This window comes from Fistularia commersonii, chromosome 9 (genome assembly GCF_037954325.1).
Source record: "Fistularia commersonii isolate RoL2024-O1a breed Wild chromosome 9, RoL_Fcom_v1.0, whole genome shotgun sequence".
Lineage (NCBI taxonomy): Eukaryota > Metazoa > Chordata > Actinopteri > Syngnathiformes > Fistulariidae > Fistularia > Fistularia commersonii.
The window spans coordinates 15,559,329-15,579,445 of record NC_141292.1 but is presented as its reverse complement, the minus strand read 5'-3'; the positions used below and the strand labels follow the sequence as shown (position 1 = coordinate 15,579,445).

At 46.3% G+C, this 20,117-nt stretch overlaps 3 protein-coding genes across 5 annotated transcripts in view; 1 reads left to right on the top strand and 2 right to left on the bottom strand.

Moving 5' to 3' along the window:
* Positions 1-1,049, bottom strand: part of rasgrf2a (Ras protein-specific guanine nucleotide-releasing factor 2a) — a 35,748-nt gene extending 34,699 nt beyond the window's left edge. The window contains exon 1 of the mRNA XM_086152689.1: positions 647-1,049. Coding sequence (XP_086008815.1) covers positions 647-925 — 279 coding nt within the window. The 5' untranslated portion in view covers positions 926-1,049. The remainder of the gene's footprint in view (positions 1-646) is intronic.
* ankrd34ba (ankyrin repeat domain 34Ba) lies at positions 385-9,925 on the top strand. 3 transcript variants are annotated; one of them, XM_086152687.1, is made up of 3 exons: positions 385-727; positions 6,118-6,214; positions 7,886-9,925. In XM_086152687.1, exon 3 carries the CDS (start codon positions 7,907-7,909, stop codon positions 9,353-9,355), a length of 1,449 nt encoding a protein of 482 aa, XP_086008813.1. In that variant the 5' UTR covers positions 385-727; positions 6,118-6,214; positions 7,886-7,906; the 3' UTR covers positions 9,356-9,925. The 3 variants fall into 3 exon arrangements, with proteins under 3 accessions (XP_086008813.1, XP_086008812.1, XP_086008814.1); XM_086152686.1 differs by lacking the exon at positions 385-727 and having other exon boundaries at positions 5,946-6,214; XM_086152688.1 differs by lacking the exons at positions 385-727; positions 6,118-6,214 and adding an exon at positions 6,793-7,771.
* Positions 9,926-10,050: 125 nt separating this feature from the next.
* Positions 10,051-19,865, bottom strand: oclna (occludin a). The gene is made up of 9 exons (XM_086152683.1): positions 19,820-19,865; positions 18,495-18,571; positions 17,197-17,839; positions 16,221-16,388; positions 13,638-13,765; positions 12,884-13,072; positions 11,389-11,560; positions 11,260-11,301; positions 10,051-10,998 (listed from the first exon to the last, which is right to left on the bottom strand). The coding sequence occupies exons 2-9, from the start codon at positions 18,542-18,544 to the stop codon at positions 10,900-10,902; spliced, it is 1,491 nt and encodes a 496-aa protein (XP_086008809.1). The 5' UTR covers positions 18,545-18,571; positions 19,820-19,865; the 3' UTR covers positions 10,051-10,899.
* Between the last annotated feature and the right edge of the window lie 252 nt (positions 19,866-20,117).

The window sequence follows — 20,117 nt, the reverse complement described above, 5'->3', positions numbered from 1 at the left end:
TTTACAAGTGGCAGAGAGACATGCAATGCTTCATTCAATCACAAGGTGCACGGAGAAATGGAAGTATCCACTCCGTCGTCCGTTCCTACATGCAGACGTTCACCCTCTCATTCACCCTTTGTAGACATACAACGGTTCACTCCTTCACAAGTTACACGGACATGCAAGAGTTCACTCCGTCATCCATGTGCCGGACGGACACATGCAAGCATCCGCCCTTTGTAGACATACAAGTCCAACACAAGTGGCACAGAGGCATGCAATGGTTAATGCGATCACAAGTTGTTCCATAGAGAAATCGAAGTATCCACTCTTTCATCCGTTCATACATGCAGACGTTCACCCTCTCACTCACCGTCAGACATAAACTGGTTCACTCCTTCATCCTTTCATTCACTTGTCAGTTCACTTCCTCACAAGGTACAGACGTATACGACGGTTCACTCCGTCATCCATGTCGGACGGACACATGCAAGCATTCACCCCGCGTGGACATACAAGTCCTTCACGAGTGGCACAGAGGCATGCGATGGTTCGTGCACGGAGAAATGCAAGCGTCCGCTCTTTCATCCCTTCAGTCCTTCACAAGACACCGGTTGTCCACCACCGGAAGCTCGGCTCTCCGAGGGTTCCGTGAACGCCTCACCTGCTGCTTCTCCACGGCCTCGCGGCCCGCGGCGGACACCTTGGGCGCCGGCGCGCGCTCGCACGTGCACCCCTCGAGCAGGTAGATCCCGGAAGGCCTCGCGCTCTGCTCGTGCTCGAAGTAGAAGAGCACGTTCTGGTGGAGCGCGAAGAACTTCTCGGCCCAGCGGCTGTTCTCCGCCGTCTTCTTGCTCAGCAAGCCGCGCTTCGTGCCTTCCTTGCGCGCCACCGTGGACAGGTAGAGAGCGTGGCCCTCGTTGTAGCGCACGCTCTTCTGCATGGTGCACGTCGCCCGCGGTGCACGACGCTCGCCGTCCTCCTCAGGACGCCTCCATCCCCGCAACTTTTCCCCGCGCCGGCGCTCTCCTCTGCGGACCCTCCTCCCCTCTGCGGGGCGGAGGGAGACAGACGGCGGCGGGGACGGAATCGGCGCGGTAATCGGCTTTGCCGCCAATTTAAAGAGACGCGAGCGAGCGTGCGTGCGTGCGTGGGCACGCGTGCGCGCGGGGAGGCGGAAGGAAGCGAGTGACGCCGGACCGGCCGAAAGATTCGGATCGAAAAGGGCGAACCGAATCTTCAGAGTGATTCATCACCCGATTCACCGGTTCGTTTCATGTCCGCGCCAAACCACACATTCATTCATTCATTCATTCACGATCTTTCATTTATTCACTCGTTCACACGTCGCATCGAGTCGTCCTACGGAAGCAAAACGATTCACCCGTTCACGAGCGCTAACACACTCCAGCATTCACTTATTCACCGTTCACGTTGAGATGAACCACCGTTCACCCTCTCATTCACGCGTCTGACAGGGAAATACGAGTCACTCCTTCAAGTTTTAGAGTGAACATCCAACCGTTCACCCTCTCATTCACGCGCACGGAAAAAAAACACATTCATTCATTCACACGTTAGAAAACAAGTTAGAAACAAAGGAGCCGGACGGCGATCAATAACCCGTCGATAGGAAAGATTAAAGTGCTGATATCAGATCAAAAAATGGAAAAAAGAAGTCAAGCAGACGTGAAAAGAAAGCAGATTCTTAAATCGACCCGCATGAAAAATAAAACTATTATTATTACAATAAATTCACTTTTTGTTACTGTCATTTTGAAACAAATCATCCAAAATCATCTCAGCTGTCCATCAAAAAGGGAGGGAGATGTTTGCGCACACACACACACACACACACACACACACACACACACACACACACACACACGTGTCTGTTTGTGTGGATGAAATCTTTCAGATGCTTGTTTTTAGATTCTCATCCAGCCCTAAAGCGCAAACAGATGTTGCAGTGTGTGTGTGTGTGTGTGTGTGTGTGTGTGTGTGTGTGTGTGTGTGCGCGCACGCATGGTGTCGTCTGTCAATCTCCCTCCCGAGTCGATCAATCCATAACTAATCCATTTGTAAAAATACGCAAGAAATGTCTTGAAATAACAACCAGATTTCAGTTTGATTATGAGTTTAAAAAATAAATGTAAAGAAAATGTTAATTGCCTTTAAAAAAAAAAAAAGATTTTAACATATCTTTTGGAAAAAAAAAATCAAATAACCAACACATTTATCATAATATTAATAATTATTATAATATCATCATCATGATTATTATCATAAACTTAATGTTATTATCTATAATAAGCCATAATATGTATTATTATTATTATTATTATTATTACATTAATCATGCACCAGTGACTAACTATATATGTCATTATAATAATAATTATCATTATAATAATAAGAAGACGACAAATTCAACAATAATAAGTGTAATTTAGTACTAGTAGTAGTTATAAATCAGTCATATTAATTATTATATAGTATCATTTATAATAGCAGTCATCAATTACATCAATGTTAATATTGATATCAATATTAATGTTAATAATAATTAGCTACTTAATTCATGATTAACACTAATAATAATGTTAATATCAATATCATAAATATGTATCTATGGATTACTTTTTTATTGTTATTTTAGTTATTATTACCCATTTTATCATATCATACATATTTATATTGTCATTTTATTATTGTTGTTGTGATGATCAGTAAATCAAACAGGATCCCAAAAACTAACGCGAAAAGAAAAAATATTGATTTTTACGACTTTAATGTCCGTCGTCCCGCGAGACCAGGATGTAACAGATGCGCCGACGCCGTCAAAGACACAACGTCACCCGCGGATGATGCCGTTAATCTGCCCGCCAGATTAGTATGGCTTCGCTGTGATGAAGCGTGACCTTCCTCTTCCTCCTCTTCCTCCTCTTCCTCCTCTTCCTCCTCGCCGCCACGACCTCTTCGCCTCGTATTTGTCCGAGCGTCGACGCTTTTCCCAGGTTCTGGACGCACAAAACAACAGAAGACATCAAAATAAACAAGCGTGGGACGCAAAAACAACGCGCAACAGTAGCCACGAAAGCAATACGTGATGCTAAACAGAGTCTCCACCTGTTGCTACGAGTTCATATTTATGCTATGCTATGCTATCTGGTGTCACGTTCGCTTGTAGTCGTTGGTACGTGATGTTCACGGCCGTCCTGGCCAACATGGAGTCGGTGATGTAACGCTACGCTAAGCTAAGCGCTGTTCGATTAAGTTATGGCTGCATGTCGTGCTATGCTATGCTAACCTATTTTCTGTTATGTCATTCTTTGCCGCGTTTCATTATGTTAGGGTAGCATGTGATGTCGTGATATAAGATGTTACGCTAAATAATGTTATGGTCCAATATCATTCAGTGCTATGCTAGGCTATGTCATTCCGCACTTTTTTAAAACTATGATTTGATAGGTTGTCTTTTAATGCTAAGCTATGTTATATATGTTTTGTTATGTTGTCTTACATCATCTTACTTTCCGGTAGGATGTCATTTAATGCTATGCTAAGATTTATATGTTTTGTTATGTTACATCTCGGTTTGTTATGGTAAATAATGGTAGGATGTTTTTTAAAACTATGTTACTCTATATATGTCGTTATGGTAGGATATCTTTTAATGCCAAGCTAAATATGTTATGTTACATAAAATTATGCTATGGTAAGATGTCTTTTAATGCTAAGCTATGCAATTCTGTATACTGTATGTCTTGTTATGTAGTCTTGCATCACCTTACGTTCCGCTAGGATGTTGTTTATTGCTATGCTATGCTAAGCTTTATGTGTAGTTATGTTGTCTTACATCACCTTACGTTCCAGTAGGATGTCGTTTAATGCTATGCTAAGCTGTATATGTTTTGTTATGTTATATCACGGTCTGTTATGGTAAATAATGGTAGGATGTCTTTTAATGCTATGCTATTCTCTATATGTTGTTATGGAAGGATATCTTTTAATGCTAAGCAATATGTGTTATGTTACAGTAAATTATGCTATGGTAAAATGTCCTTTAATGCTAAGCGATGCCATGCTATACATGTCTTGTTATGTTGTTGTACATCACCTTACGTTCCAGTAGGATGTCTTTTAATGCTAAGCTATGCTGTGCTAAATATGTATATGTTACATATGTATTCCTTTTACGTTCCGTAACATATGGTTCTGTCGCGGTAAATTATTTGACGGTAGGTTATCATTCGATGCTATGCTATGTTGTGTTATGTTACGTCACATAGCAATTCATGCTAGGATGTGCCGTATTATGCTACGCTAAGCCATGTCGTCACATGAACTCACAGTGCAATGCTATGCAGTATATATGAAATCGCATTAATGACAAGACGCTATGCTAAGCTACGCTATTCCCATCAACCCTCGGGCTTCCTCCTGCGTTCCGTGCCGCCGACCCCCCGGTGAAGGGCGTCGAGCGCCGTCGCTCGCAGATGTAGTCAGCTAAGGATTAGCGGGGATTAGCGCGCGACTGCCACGATGGCTGCTGCGCTTAAATCACCAAAAACCATGATCTGCTTTGTTTGAGCGTCGGAGGAGCCGCGACGCAGGAGTTTGTCAACGGTAGAAATTAGCAAAATAAACAATTAGCCGATTAAAAAATGGCCGCCGACACAACCGAGAAAGTTTGAGCTGGAAATTCCCTTAAAAAAATTGCAGCAAATTTGAGCAAATCCATTAAAATCTATCATTGTATTTGTTCCTCAAATAAATTAAGGGCAAGAACATTTTAATATTTTAAATATTTAATATTTAAAAAAATTTAATATTATGAAATTTAGAAAAATGTGTGAATATTTGGAAAAAAAAACACAAAAAAGGGAGTTCACGTAAATAATGTTAAATGGTTAACTATGTTTCCGAAAAAACGTTTTATTTTTTTTTATGACGATTCAGATGCAGGAAATCTTTTTTATTGACTTTCCATTGGCTCTTTGCACTTTTATTTCCTGCTGTATATGTGGTAAATATGCACAGACATTTGAGATGATCATTTTACCATTTTTCAGATTTTTATTTTATTTATTTTATTCTTAGCTTGTCACTGGCGCCCTTTCCTTGTATGCTATGCTGCTAGTGGCCAATCATTCCCAAATCCAGGGGTCAATAAGTTTATCTTATCTTATCCGGTGATTATTTCTGAATTGTGAATTTTCAGAATCGCAGTCTTTCTTTTCGGGTCAATAAAGTATCTTATCTGTGGAATCGGTGCCGATTCCGATCGATGCCGGATTGGACCATGTCGACTTCACCATGTAAACGTCACGGTCTTTGTCACATCTCCGCCTGAGACTTAAAACTCCGAAAAACTAGTCTTCGGATGTAAGATGACGAGTGTTTTTATATCAAGCCCAACCCATCTCAAGCCACAGAGATTGTGAAAACACATCCGGTAGGAGGAGAAAAAAAAAATAAAAACTGAGAAAAAATTTAGAATAATAATCATATGCTAATTCCTATGTAAAAATGTATATTAAAAAAATAAATTAACACTCTAAGCTGTACTCCTGTTACATAAATAATCATATCATTTGCCTCACAGGGCAGATATGTTGGTAAACAGCGACCTCTAGTGGCGAGAATGTGAATTACATCAAACTCCCACTATGCAACATCGCCAGTGATTCAGTTTGGTTTGTTTTTATCTATATTGTGATTAATATTTACAATTTATATTCGCGTGCTTTTATATGTCTTATTATATAATGAAGTAAATTACATGTAATAATGTCTAATCATGAATTTGTCTTATTTTTATTGCTTTTGGACTGGATGACACACTTTAGATGAGGGCCCTGTCACATGTTCATTGCGTGTAGTTATAAATCCTGTGTGGTGCCACTTGTGCACGCACACACACACACACACACACACACACACACACACACAGTCACAGATGCCAGAGTTACAACACTGCGCGGGCCCACTCGACAGTTGCCATGGCGATGTCATTGATGAGGTGGACACGATGTAACTAAAGAAACTCACAGGTCTGAGCGGGACGAGTAGACAAAGCAGCCGGTTGCCATGGAGATTCACCTGGTTTTCTTCATCCCTCTGCGGCGGCAGATGCAGCAGCCGCCGCTGACGGCGACCACGAGGATGAGGAGAAGGATGGAGGAAGCTTGGTAGCGTCTCAACGCCGTCCGGCTCCGTGGCAGCGCTGGTGAGTCAAGATTAACTTCACATTAGAGGAATAATCATTGTGTTGCATTCATTTTGTTCAATCCAGGAAATGTGGGGAAAAAAAATGGCGCGTAACCTTTCTGATCATATTACAATTTATTATTATTCCTTCAATTAAAACACATTTTTCTTTTCTTTAAAAACCTCTTAATGCAGGTTTTCATTCATTTTTCATTTTCCGCATGCTGCCATTTTTGTCATTCGATTGTTAGAAACAAAATGTTCGAGTCCTTTTTCTGACTTTGGATGACTCTCACTCACACACACTCACACACACACGCACACACACATGCACACACACACACACATGCAGTGTGTGTGTTCTCTCCATTCTCCATCATAGCCAGGGAAAAAAAAAAAAACGTCATGTGACCGTGACTCACTCGGCAACTGGTTTGCCGTCTGGAGCGCCGGCAAGAAAGAAGAAGGACTGATGGTCACTCATCTTCTCTGCAGGAGAATTTTAAACGGAAAGTATAACGGAACCAAAGGAGGGACTATAGTGTTGTGTGAGGAAGTCTGGAGTGTCAGAAGAGTGTGTTGGGCTGGTGCAGGACATGTATGCTAGCTGTGAGACGGTGCTGAGGTAGTGACGTAGGTGTGACGGAGGACTTCAAGCTGGAGGTACGACTACATCTGACTAGACACCAAACTATGTTCTAGGTATTTACAACTAAACCTCTAATTAGTTTTAGTAATCAAGTTAAGATACAAGGGAGAGGTGCAGAATTGTTGATGAGACCTAGAAGAAGGATATGACAGGGTGCCAAGAGAGGAGCTCTGGTATTGCATGAGGAAGTCTGGAGTGGCAGAGAAGTATGTTAGATGGGTGCAGGACATGTATGCTAGTTGTGAGACAGTGGGGAGGTAGTGACATAGGTGTGACGGAAGACTTCAAGCTGGAGGTAGGACTGCGTCTGACTAGACACCAAACTATGTTCTTGGTATTTACAACTAAACCTCTAATTAGTTTGTTTAGTAATCAAGTTAAGGTACAAGGGAGAGGTGCAGAATTGTTGATGAGCCATACAATGAAGTTGAGGGAAAGTAGAAATGAGAATGAGAGCAGAAGTCAGCATTTGTGAACAGCTTCAGTATGGCTTCATGCTTAGGAAGAGTACTACAGATGCAGTATTTGCGTTGAGAATACTAATACAGAAGCACAGAGAAGGTCAGAGGGAGCTGCATTGTGTTTTTGTAGACCTAGAAGAAGCATAGGACAGGGTGCCAAGAGAGGAGCTCTGGTATCGTATGAGGAAGTCTGGAGTGGCAGAGAAGTATGTTAGACTGGTGCAGGACATGTATGCTCGTTGTGAGACAGTGGGGAGGTGTGCTTCAGTAGGACGGAAAGGATCAATGTGGAGCCCCTTCTCATTTGCTTTGGTGACGGACAAGCTGACAGACGAGGTTAGACTGGAGTCGTCATGTTTGTTGTGAGAGAAGATTCAGAAGAGAGGTTCATGTGGAGGCAGAGGCCGGACTGTGGAGAGCCCTTAAGCCAACAGTCCAAAGAAGGAAGCTAAAAAAGTTGATCATGGTAAAATTATTTTGACATTTCTTTCTTTCGGAATCGGTAACCTGCTTTGACCGCTCGTCGGACTCTTGGGGAAAGGCGGGTGAAAGTCAGCCTCGCTCTTCTCGCTCTCCTCAGAACCGGTCCGGTTAGCCCAGGATGGAGGGGGAAGCCTGCGACCCCGCGGCCGCCGTGGACTCCAGCAACCCCTTGCTGAAGGCCGTCTTCCTGCGCCGTCTGCGGCTGACTCGGCTCCTGCTGGAGGGCGGCGCTTACATCAACGAGAGCGACGGCCAGGGTCGGACGCCCCTCATGGTCGCCTGCCGGACGCGCTACGCCGACGCCCAGAGCGTGAGCCGGGCCAAGCTGGTCCAGTTCCTCCTGGAGAAAGGGGCGGACCCGGACATCCAGGACAAGGAGGGCCGCTCGGCGCTGATGCACGCCTGCCGGGAGCGAGCCGGCCCCGAGGTGGCGGCCCTGCTTCTGGAGAGCGGCGCCGACGTCAGCCTGGAGGACCGGTCCGGGACGTCGGCGTTGGTCCACGCCGTCGTGGCCGGAGACTGGACGGTGCTGAAGCTCCTGCTGGACACGTGCAAAGCCAGGGGGAAGGAGGTGATCATCATCACGGCCGACGGCGTCCACAGCGGGGGGCTGCAGGTGAGGCAGCACCTCGGCTTGCCTCACCTGCGCCCGACGGGCCCGGCCGCCGCCGCTCCGGCGTCCCCGTCCGAGGTCCAGATCATCACCTCCCCGCACCGCTCCTCCGCCGACCCCCCGAACCCGGTCTTCTCCTTCAAGGAAGCCCAGGCGGGCAGGGGCAGCTCCCACCCCGGATCCCCATCCAGGACCCGAGCGGCGGGCCAGGGCCAGCAGCAGCCCCTCCTGAGGCTGAACTCCGAGCCCTGGCTGAAGGTCTCCACGGCCCCGGGCCCCCGGCCGCCTTCCGAGGACCGCCTGGCCAAGCGGCCGGCCTTCAGGGTCTCCAACCTGGATCCGGACTCTCTCTCGCGAGCCGAGGCACACCTGAGGGAAGACGAAGAGGCCGACGCCGACGGTTCCAGACCCAAGATAACGCTCCCGGGCCTCTCGTCGTCCCACTCCGCCTCCCATCCCAACCTCACCTGCTCGGCCCCCGCCGCCGTCCACGGCCTGGGCTCGTCCAGCCTCAACAACATCATCCAGAGGTGCAAGGTGGGCGCGGACATCTACGGCTCCGACCCCCAGCTGGCGGCGCAGCTCCGAAAACCCCCCGAAGACCCCCGGCCGAGGGATCCGGCGGAGTCCAAGAGGCTGGTGCCGCTGCGTTGCTCCAGCACCCTGGGCTCCGGGGAGCCGTCGGCCGTCCCCGGCCCGAACAGGAGACTCCTGTCCGGGTACGAGCGCAGAGGCTCCGGGGCCTTCCTTCTGGACCGCAGCCCCCAGACCCGGCCCAGGTCCCTGCCCCCCCTGGCCTTCGGCGGCCCCCTTCAGGGCCCCGGCGGCGACAAGGACCCGGGTCTTAAACCCTTCCTCCCCGTCGCTCCCCCCGGACAGCCGACGGAGACCAGCAAGAGGCTGCTGCTGAGGCGGCACTCCATGCAGACCGAGCGGATCAAGACCGCCACCTGAAGGGGGGCGGGAGACGAGAATCGGCCATCGACGCTTTCTAGGACGTTCTCGACCTCGTTCTAGAACCCGGGAGGACACCTCGCTTGAAAAGGTGAACCGGCCAATCGCGGCCGAGGACATGTCGCGTGAAGAAACAGCGAAGAAAAATAAGAATAATCACCACTAGTGAACATCATACACGTACGTATCTTTGCTAAAAAAAAAAAAACACCATCAGGGTATTTATCCTTTCCCAAAACAACAACCAGCATACGCTACTAAATGCTTATGAAAAAAAAATAAAGTACAAAAAAAAAGAATAAAAATTGCGGGGTACCAAGATGCTGCCCTGTCGCACGCCTGAAGAAAATGTGACAAAACATTGCGTGTTTTTTTTCCCACTGCTTTGCAAAATAAAATGCAGTTGACCTGAAAATAGAAAAACAATAATCATGTCTAAACATGTGGAACTGCATTTTGAAATTATTTTATGAGCCAGTTTCATTTCGTTCCCAACAATAACGGGTTCGGCGTTTTAAACCGTTAATTTGCCCTTTTTCTTTCAAATATTGATTTATATATTCATTTTCAAAAGTGAAGACCATGATGCTGTCATATTGCTATGCTTGATGCAGTGGTTTTACTAGAATGTCAAAACTGCAAGAAATGCACTGTGTAGTTAAAAATATATATTATATAACAGCAAGAAAAACATGTTTAGTGATTTTTTTTATTATCACAAAAAAGTATAAACAAATGATTGTTTAAAAAAAAAAAAATCACTGCTTTAAACATGAATTGTCATTTAAAAATGGAGGAAAAATAAGGAATAAAATGCATCTTAAAACCATCAAGTCAGTGCCTCCCAGCGTACGTTGCGATGGTGTTCAGAAGATAAAAGATTAAAAAACATTGTTTTAAAAGAAACGGGATTATATCTGTTAATACACACTGCAGTCTGAGTACAATTCATTTTCTGGTCGAGTTTAGCAAAATAAATATGAAATATCCACGGCAGGAGAAACAAAAGGTAACGCTAAAGGATGGGAATCCAGGTGGTTTTGTGGGCGACTGATTTTTTTCGGTTTGAATTCGGAGGAATCTGAAAAACCCAAACTCTCCGGTCCTTTTCCCCTCGCGCGTTTTTCGGAAACGTTTAGCGCCACTTGCGTTTTGCTGAGGTGAACGTGTTGTGCGACATTGCCTGATCTTAAGTGACTTCCTGAGGTTAAGAGACCTGACGGTTTAGCTTTAGCTCAAGGCTAGCAGAGGATTAGCTCAAGGCTAGCAGAGGATTAGCTCAAGGCTAGCAGAGGATTAGCTCAAGGCTAGCAGAGGACTAGCTAAAGTTGCGTCAGAGTTTAGCTTACGTCTTGCCGAAGTTTGAGCAAACGTGTCGCAGTGTTTCGGTGAGTTCTTGCCCCTTTTGGGCGTCGACGACTTTGGATTTCCAAAATCCAAGGCAGAATATTTGTTTTTGTGGCTTTCAAAGTCAAAAGGTTTCACCGAGCATCCTCCGAGACGGGCGCGGCGCTCCAAGTACAGGATGCTCTCCGGACGCCAGCTCAGTCCCGCCGGTCGAAATCGCTGACCATCTTCTTGATGTGGTTGAGTTTGGCCTTCAGGTATTTACAGCGCCGCTTCCTCATCTGGTAATCTGGAGACTGGGGAGGTTGGAAACCACGGGATTAAACGGGAATACGATCACGAGCTGAGAAGCTGGGTGTTTGTTATTAAAATAGCAGTCATTTTGGCCTGGAAGGTGATGATATTTGACTTCATTGAAGCCACGTCGAAGTATTTCCCAACAGAAAACATCTATTTTTGCTTTTAAAATGAGCCGTATGTAGCTTTAGCCGTAGCGCAGGAAGACGCGGATTCCCGCCCAGGAGAGTAAAAGCAATTTATTCCAGAAGGCCACGTACCTTCTTCATGCTCTTGATCCGGTTGTACTCGTCCAGGGCGTCCTGTTGGGAGCAATTTGGGACAGCGAAGGCAAAATATCAGCGAGCGTAAAAAGCATCGAAGGCGACTTTTGAAAGCACGGTTCGGACCAGGTACTGGGGGCTCCCCTCCTGCAGCTGGTCCAGGTCCCGGTCCAGGTCCGACAGCTCCTTGTTGATGCCGTCCAGGTGGGACTGCAGGTCCTTGTACTCCTGGTGGTCGCGGTCAAACTCCTGCTTGTAGCCGTTGCGCTCCTGCTCGCTGGCTAACGGAGGGAACTCGCTGTGGCGGGAGAAGATCCGTGACAGACGTTCAAACACAGCGGGCAAAGAAGGAGACCGTCGCTACCGACGAACGTTAGGCTACCTCGGTTTACGGACGCCCTCGAGTGCAAACAAATCACCCTTTGAACAGAGCCACCAACGAGCAAACGCACAAACGAACTGGCTTTCAGACGCATTGTAGCGCGTGCTACTCCACGTTGTTTACATCGTTCATCAATGTGTTCTACTGCCAGAACGCTTTTGTGCTTTTCTTTCAGTAAGCTAGCCCTCATTACGGTTCCCAAAACAAGCGCTCGTGATTGTGGTGTTAAGAAGTTAAGCATTACACTGGATCTGAGGGAGGAAATAGTAGCTAAACCCGAGAGCGGTGTCGGCGTTACGGATCTCGCCAAACACGACAGAGCGGCTAAGTCGACCATCTGTACCATCCTGAAGAACAAAGATGAGCTAAAGACGTCCGATGTGGCTCAAGGATGACTGAGATAACAAAGCAAAGGCCTCAAGTCTTAGAAGAAGTAGAAAGATGAATGAAAGCAAGCTTGCCAGAGACAGCGTTAGCAGACAGCGTTAGCAGACAGCGTTAGCAGACAGCGCAGCGGTCGGGAACCTATGGCTCGCGAGCCATATATGGCTCTTCTGGTTACGGGCTATCAGATAGCCAACTAGTTTATCCGTATCAACCCTCATCATGGAAAAGATGGTGAAAATAGAAAAAAAGAGGATGATTACCGTGCACGCCGGGCTGCGTGGACAGAGGAATTTGCATTTGGATTTGCATTTATGGCTCTCCCAGTCAAAAAGGTTCCCGACACTAGATAGTGTTGCTAACACTATCTGACAGCGTTAGCAGATAGTGTTAGCAGACAGCGTTAGCAGATAGTGTTAGCAGACAGCGTTAGCAGACAGCGTTAGCCGATAGTGTTAGCAGACAGCGTTAGCAGATAGTGTTAGCAGACAGTGTTAGCAGACAGTGTTAGCAGACAGCGTTAGCAGACAGTGTTAGCAGACAGCGTGCCAGAAGGCTTTACTTTTGCTGATTTAGTGACAGAAACACAGTGTACAAGTTACTTTCCAGAGCTCTGGAAAGTAACAAGTAAGGTCCTTTCTGTAATTTTGCCACGAATAAACCCCGACAGTGTTGCAGGCGATTTCCCATGGGATTTACGACGATGTCGGCGGCAAACATCGATTCGATCGGCGAACGTTTTGGTTCTTGAGCCGAGGTTTGTTGATGAACCTCGTCGACCGACGGCCGATTCTGCCGCGCCTCGCCAAATCGATGTGCGTTTATTTATCCATTTCGCGCGGGGACAGCCGTCACCTGAAGAAGTCATCGCCGTCGTCCAGCTCGTCTCCGGAGGAGGCGTAGTCCGTGTCGTAGTCCTGGCCGTCGGCGCGCCGCGGCCGGCCGGGCCGTCTCTTCTTGGGTCGTCCGGCGGAGCTCGGAGCGTCGGAGCGGGACACGTAGGGGGAAGCGTTCCGCGGGGGGACGTTCTCTTCCGCCGCCGGTCTGCAGGACAGAACAAACATCAGCCGCTGCCGCTTCCATAGAACGGGTGACAATCGGACGTTTTCAGGACTGACGTGGATAAAATGTGGGCGCTTCTGTTGAAAATCCCCAGTGTAACCCATCAAGTCTAGTCATACAGCAGCAGAACAAAAGGACTTTTCTGTTTAATGTCACTTTTCAAAAATAAATATAAAACAGAATTTAAAATAAATTAAAAATTGCAGTTCATTTCCGTGTCAGTTTATTTTTTGGTGTGAAAAACCGTTTTGGGATCACAAGACGAAACTATTTTGTGACGTGATCGTTTTCTGTCCTATTTAAAAAGACGTTGAGCGGAACAGCGGGTAGGTTTACAAATCGACGTCTTTGGTTTTCAGTTGATTCAAAATGCATTTATGAGAGAAACACGCATGTTGCCGTCTCCCCCGCCTCCTCTTATTAGAGTGTTTTCAACAAAACATTGCGTCTTGCAGGTGCTGCGGGACAAAAACAACCGCATGGCCGTCATTTTTTCCCTTAAAAGCAGCAGCCGGGGGCGGATGGGCGCTTCGGCGAGCGTACTCACGGGGGCGTGTAGCTGTACGCGGGCTTGTCGTAGTTGCTGTCGTCGTCCAGGCGACTCCTGGAGCCCGCCATCTTGTCGGGGTAATCGGAGACGGGCATCTCCTCCAGGGGGACGGTCACGTTGTTGACCTGCGACACACCGCCGACAGATTAGCGGGGTTGAAAAAGCGCGGGGTGAAGCCGGCGAACCTCCTGACCCCCGCGAGCACCAGACGCCATTTCTGGGTGTTTCCCATGTTAGTCTGGAATGTAGGCGCCCGTTTGGGCTCGTCGCGGCGAAGCCTCGGTGTCAAAACAACACGGCGGGACGGTCGGGGGAGGGTTTCCCCGAGGCCGCGGCGCTCGGCGGCGTCGAGTTTCTTCGGGCCCAGAACAGCTTCTTCCTCTCTGCCGAACGTGAACGTTTCAGGGATGGATGGAGGACTCGGTCGGGAAGCGGAGGGTGGAAACACCGACGCGCTAGATCCATCTCCAGAAAACAATAAGGAGGTTTTTATTTCCGTGTGCATTTTTGCTGATGGTTCATCCATGAAATGCAGCGGTCAAACTTCTGTATATGTAGAACAGAGTGTCACATCAGGGCAGAGACTGAAACTGAGATGGGAAGCAAGAAAATACAGCCACACCTTGAAACCAAAAAATTGCCGTACGTTCCCGCAGGGAAAGAGGTGAAGGCTGCAAAACTGGTTGGACCACCTGCTGCTTCGCTCACACTCACACACACTGTCACACGAGAGAACACACACACACACACACACACACACACACCTCAGTATGTTTTTACTGGATAGACTAAAGGGTCACTGGATCTCTGTGGAAGCAGTGCCAGGTTCTGATGCAGTAAATTAAATCAATTCTTTTTTTTTTTTTAAATACTTCTTTAGTACCGTTCATCATCGTGAAGGCGGGTATATATTTTTTTTAATTTAATTCCTTCATGATGATCAATGAATATTACTGGATTAGACTTCCGGCCAGTGGTGTTGAAGGGGGGTTACTTGCAGAGCCTAACATACTTCTGTTAAATAGGATTTATAATGTATAGAAAGATATTATTGTGTAACAATGTAACGGCAATATAATCAATAATCATCTTCTCTTTTGGTCTTTTCCCTTGAGGGGTCGACACCCTCTCCATCTCACCCTATTCTCTGGATCCTCCTCTCTCACGACGTCCATAAATCTTCTCTTTGGTCTTCCTTGAGACCTCCAATTCCAGCATCCGTCTACCAATATCTTCACACTCCCTCCTCTGTCCATGACCCAACCATCTCTGACCTTCTCTCCAAAACATCTACCATGTGCTGTTCCTCTGATAGATTCATTCCTGATCCTCTCCATCCTGGTCACTCCCAAAGAGAACCTCAACATCTTCATCTCTGCAACCTCTAGTTCTGCCTGCTGTCTTTTGGTCATTGGAACAGTTTCTAGTCCAAACATCATCGCTGGTCTCACCACTGTCTCCTCCACCTTTCCTTTCATTCTGGCTGATGTTCTTCTATCTCTTCTATCTCTTCGTAACCCTGACACTTTTCTCCACCCATTCCAACCTGCTTGGACCGTCTCTTCACCTCTTTTCCACACTCTCCTACGCTCTGGACTGTTGACCCTAAGTACCTGAGATCCTCCAGCTTCTTGATCTCCACTACCTGTAGCCTCACCGCTCCACCCGAGTTCCCCTCATTCACACACATATATTCTGTCTTGCTACGACTAACTTTCATTCCTCTCCTTTCCAGAGCATACCTCCACCTCTCTAGATGTTCCTCGACCTGTTGTCTGCTCTTGCTACAGATCACAATGTCATCTGCAAACATCATGGTCCATGGAGATTCCTGTCTAACCTCATCTGTCAGCCTGTCCATCACCATTGCGAACAAGAAGGGGCTCAGAGCTGATCCCCGATGGAGTCCCACCTCCACCTTGAACTTCTCTGTTACCCCTACAGCACACCACACCACTGTCTCACAGTGAGCATACATGTCCTGCACCAGTTTGACATACTTATCTGCCATTCCAGATTTCCTTCCAGAGCTCTTCTCTTGGCACCCTGTCACATGCTTTTTATTAATAATACTAACTATTACTGATAATACTAAGAAGAAGAAGAATATAAAAATAATAATAGAATTTTTGGTTCCAAAAAAAAAATATTTAAAACACTTTCTAAAATAGACTTACTAAAAATGTTATGTTTATTCACTCGGCTGTTACCTCCATGTTTATTACAAAATAATTATTTGACCAGAATTGCCCCCGGCTGGTTTACTCCGGTGACAGACGAGCTGACAGATAAGGTCTGACTGGAGTCATCATGTTTGCAGATGACACTGCGATGTGTTGTGAGAAGAGGGAACAGGTGGAGGAAGGCCAGGGAGGATGGATGGAGCAAGAGGAGGTGGAGTTTGTGAGAAGAAGAGCCCTGAGGGGAGCAGCCCAAAAGGAGAAGGAGCAGCATTGGCAGAATTAAAATCAAAACAATGGATAATTCCTTCAGACGCCGAAGCGGAAACCTAAACATTTGGAGCCGAATCTAAACCCTTCCCGGCGACGGACGGATCTAGAAGGAACCCTGAGGACTCACCCAGTCCTCCACGTCGTGCGGCGGCTGCTCCCCGCCCAGCACCTTCACCCGCCTCCACAGGATGTTGCTTTTGCCGTAGTTGATGATCTTCTGGCGAGTTTTCACGGCGAAGACGACCATGATGACCAGAGCGATGGCGACCAGGAAGCCGAACACCACGGCGATGGCCTGCGGCGGACGGACAACAGGAAGTTACTCAAAATAAGCCGCTTTAAAAATAAAAAAAAAAGGGGGGGGAGCTGCGTTTCACAAAAAGGCAACGCTAATAATTCAGAGAATAAAAATATCACTGTTAAGAATAGATTCTTGAGACGTGCAAAAAATAAAAATGGTGAATTATCAGTCAAATTATGCTAACAGGTATTCATACTAAAATGTAAATAAAAAAATGGACAGAATTTTTTCCTGCTCATAAGTTTATTCTGCTTCAATTTGTTTTTGAATTTCTTTGGACCAAATGTTTTATCTTGGAATTTTCTGGTTATTTTATCAATATGATGAGAAGATGAGATGAGAACAACTTTATTTATCCCGAAGGAAATTGTTGTGCCAGAGTTTCAAGTAAAAACATAACAGTAAAAGATGATAGTAGAAAGGAGGAGGAATAAGAAATACATAACTGTAACTACAAAGATTTGAAGATTCCCTAATATAAATATTGATGTTTACTTTTTCCTGTTGATTATTCAGCTTTTAACACAGAGCATTGTCTTTTTCTTACTAGCGCTACTAGAATATTGACAACTTGTTTAGATTTCTGCAGTCACTTGCAGTAAGAAGTTGTGTTCCGCTGCGTAGTTATTTTTCTACGAGCGTTTCTATTTGCTATCTTCCAGATCTCCCGACACAGTGCGGGACGCTACCGTTTTTAAAATCTAACTCCCTCCCGCACCGCCAGTGGACCCCCTGGCGGCGAGGCTAAAGGACGTGTCCTCGCATGGATGCGAAGCAGGAAGGGCAGCTCGGCCACGCTCACCTCCTGAGGCTCCACCACGCAGTAATGGTAGAGGTACTGGTTGACGAAGCCGGTGTTGATCTGCGGCTGCTGGTACTGAGCGCAGAGCCCGGCGATCTGGCCGCCGTAGACCGAGCCCTGCGACTGGGCCATGGGGTTCACCGCCATCAGGTACACGATGGCGGCGATCAGCATGAGCAGCGCCAGGACGGAGCAGATCACCGCCACGGCGAGGTAGAACCTCCTGCTCTCCGAGACGCCCTGGTGAGACACGATGATGATGAAGACGACCAGGCCCGCGATGAAGGTGATGGCCGCCATGGCGATGATGAAGCCCTTGCTCGAGCGCGGGTCGTTGTAGTTCCCGCCCAGGCTGCCGTAGCCGTAGTTGCTTCCGGGTCCGTAGCCGCCGCCGCCAAAGCTGCCGAATCCGCCGCCGCCGCCGAACCCTCCGCCGCCGTAGCCGATGCCGCCGAAGGAGGACATGGCCCCCTGGGCGTCCCACGCCAGGGTGGACGCCACGCAGGCGAATATGGCGACGCACAGCACGATGATGATGATGGCCATGATCTTGAGGATGCCGGGGGGAGACGACCAGCGGTAGAAGTGCTGGAACTCGTCGTCGGGGTAGTAGGAGTAGGCCGGCTCCGGGGGGGCCCCGTTGCTGCACAGGAGGGGAATAGGACGGATGAAAAGCAAATAAACTCCGGGGCTTCAACCGTATCGGCCCGAGGTTCTACGGAAAAAACAAACCGCGTTTCCCGAGTCAAACGGTGGAACGGTAGCATCCGGTGACGTTCAAACCGCTTTTCATAAAAGATTAACGGTGACCTCTGTACGCGGTTCCGTTACGCAGCCGGGGTTTGATTTCTAAAGCATTTCGGCACAAACTGGAATAAAAAGCTGACAAAACACCCGCTATTCTTCTCTTCTTCTATTTCATGGCAATTCTCCCCGGAAGAGTCTGGAAAGCCATCATTCGCATGTCAAATCATACGCCACCGATTGATTTCAATGGAAAATAGTGACATTGTACTGTTCGAAAATTACAGATCATTTATCCCGGTTATTTCTTGCTGTTGCTGAAATAAATCCAGCTGATTTTGCCGTTGGGTAGGTTTTAAATATAACATTACATTAAAAAAGACGAGTATATAATCATATCTTAAGTTTTGTACGTGCTAGCAAAATGTCAGAAACAAGAAAAATAGATAAAAATTTCAAAAAATGTGACAATATTTATAGCGGTGTTTAATAGCTACCCCCCGTCGTTTATTAAAACAAAGAAATCATTTTAAAATCAAATAAGATAAACTCACTATCCGTCCGACTCGTAGGGCGGCGGACTCCCGTGGTGATTTGACAACATGACTGATGGATCCGCTGACCGCCGCTCCTGTTTGAACAAAGACGAATAAATTAGACATTAAAATGAAGAAATGTAGCAAGAAGATTATTTCACAGAACAAACATTTAATAATTCATTAAATATCCGCGATGGGCTCGGAGCAATTAGCTTGACACATAGCTAGCTAGCTAAAATACCAAGCTAGCTAGCTAAAATACCCCCCAAGTTAAGAGTTTATAGGCAGTTTTAAGAAACTTTAAATCTGTGCCATTACATTTTTTTATCTATAGATATTAAATCTCTCATTATTTTCATTTTCCCCCCAGAGTTTTTGTCAGCTTGGTCGCAAACAAGCGAGCAGCTTCGACTAGCCGATGATGTGGGAAGTTTGCTAACGCGGACGGCGAGCTTGGTATCGATGAAAATGGGATGTTTGTTTTGTGACTCATCTCAAAATCGCATTTTCTGGTTAAACACGACGCGTTTACGAGTTTCCACAAACAAGGCGAATTCGTAGAGATGGCAAGATTATTTATTCTAACAAAGAAAAACCTAAAAGCACAAAATTATTCATTGTTTCAAATGAAAGACAGCTCGGTTTGTCGAAATCTCGAACAGAATCTGCACAATCAGCGTTTCAAATGCTGACATTCGTAAAAGTATTCGCTTGGGAAATTTAAAAAGAGACGGTTCTGAAAAGAAATAATAAAAATAAAAATACTGCTTTCATGACAATTCTGCCTATTTTAAACGACTACGAACATTTCTAAAAACGTGTGCAGGTATCCCATCTATCGTCCTCGATATACTGCCTATGAGCTCTTCAAGAAATATCACATTAACTCCTTTAAATTACAACGATTCATATATTTTTCGACATGAATGATGTCTTTTTTTTATGGATTTTAAGTCATAAAATTTACATTTTGGAACAATGAAAGTGGCGGTGCTAAACAGGAAGTTTTTTTCTCTTGTTATTGCCAGAAGCTGCCGTGTCAAACCTGACGGACCAGAATCTCCGGCTCGAACACTCTCTATATTTAAAGCATTTGGGGAAAATATATATATATATATATGAACATATATTTTTTTGAGATATTCAATTAAGAGGAGCTTTTAGAAGCTTGTCGGTGCCCGGCTATTTTCAATTGTCCTTAATTGAGTTAAAAGCTCAACACACACACACACACCTGTGCTGTCATCGCGACAGGTGACGTTATTTCAGGGGAGATAAAGGGGTGAAAAAAGAAAGAAAATAAACGGAAAAAACATCGTTATCACCGGGAAAAGACTCACCTGTTGCAGTTCCTCTCCGTTTCCAGAGACTGAAACTTCGGATCCAAACAACCGGAACCACACCTTGACTGGGGCCGCTAAGCCCCGCCCACGGCAGTGACGTCATGAATGCGGAAGTGTTATTCTCGGTGGACATGGTAACTATTTCTAAGAATAATGATAATACATTTTATTTAATTTACTCAACGACGCCGTGCAGACACGTACACATATACAAAAGAGAATAAAAGTAACTAAGTATTTAAAATGAAATATATACACGTATGTACTCATGCACGTACACACACATATATATACA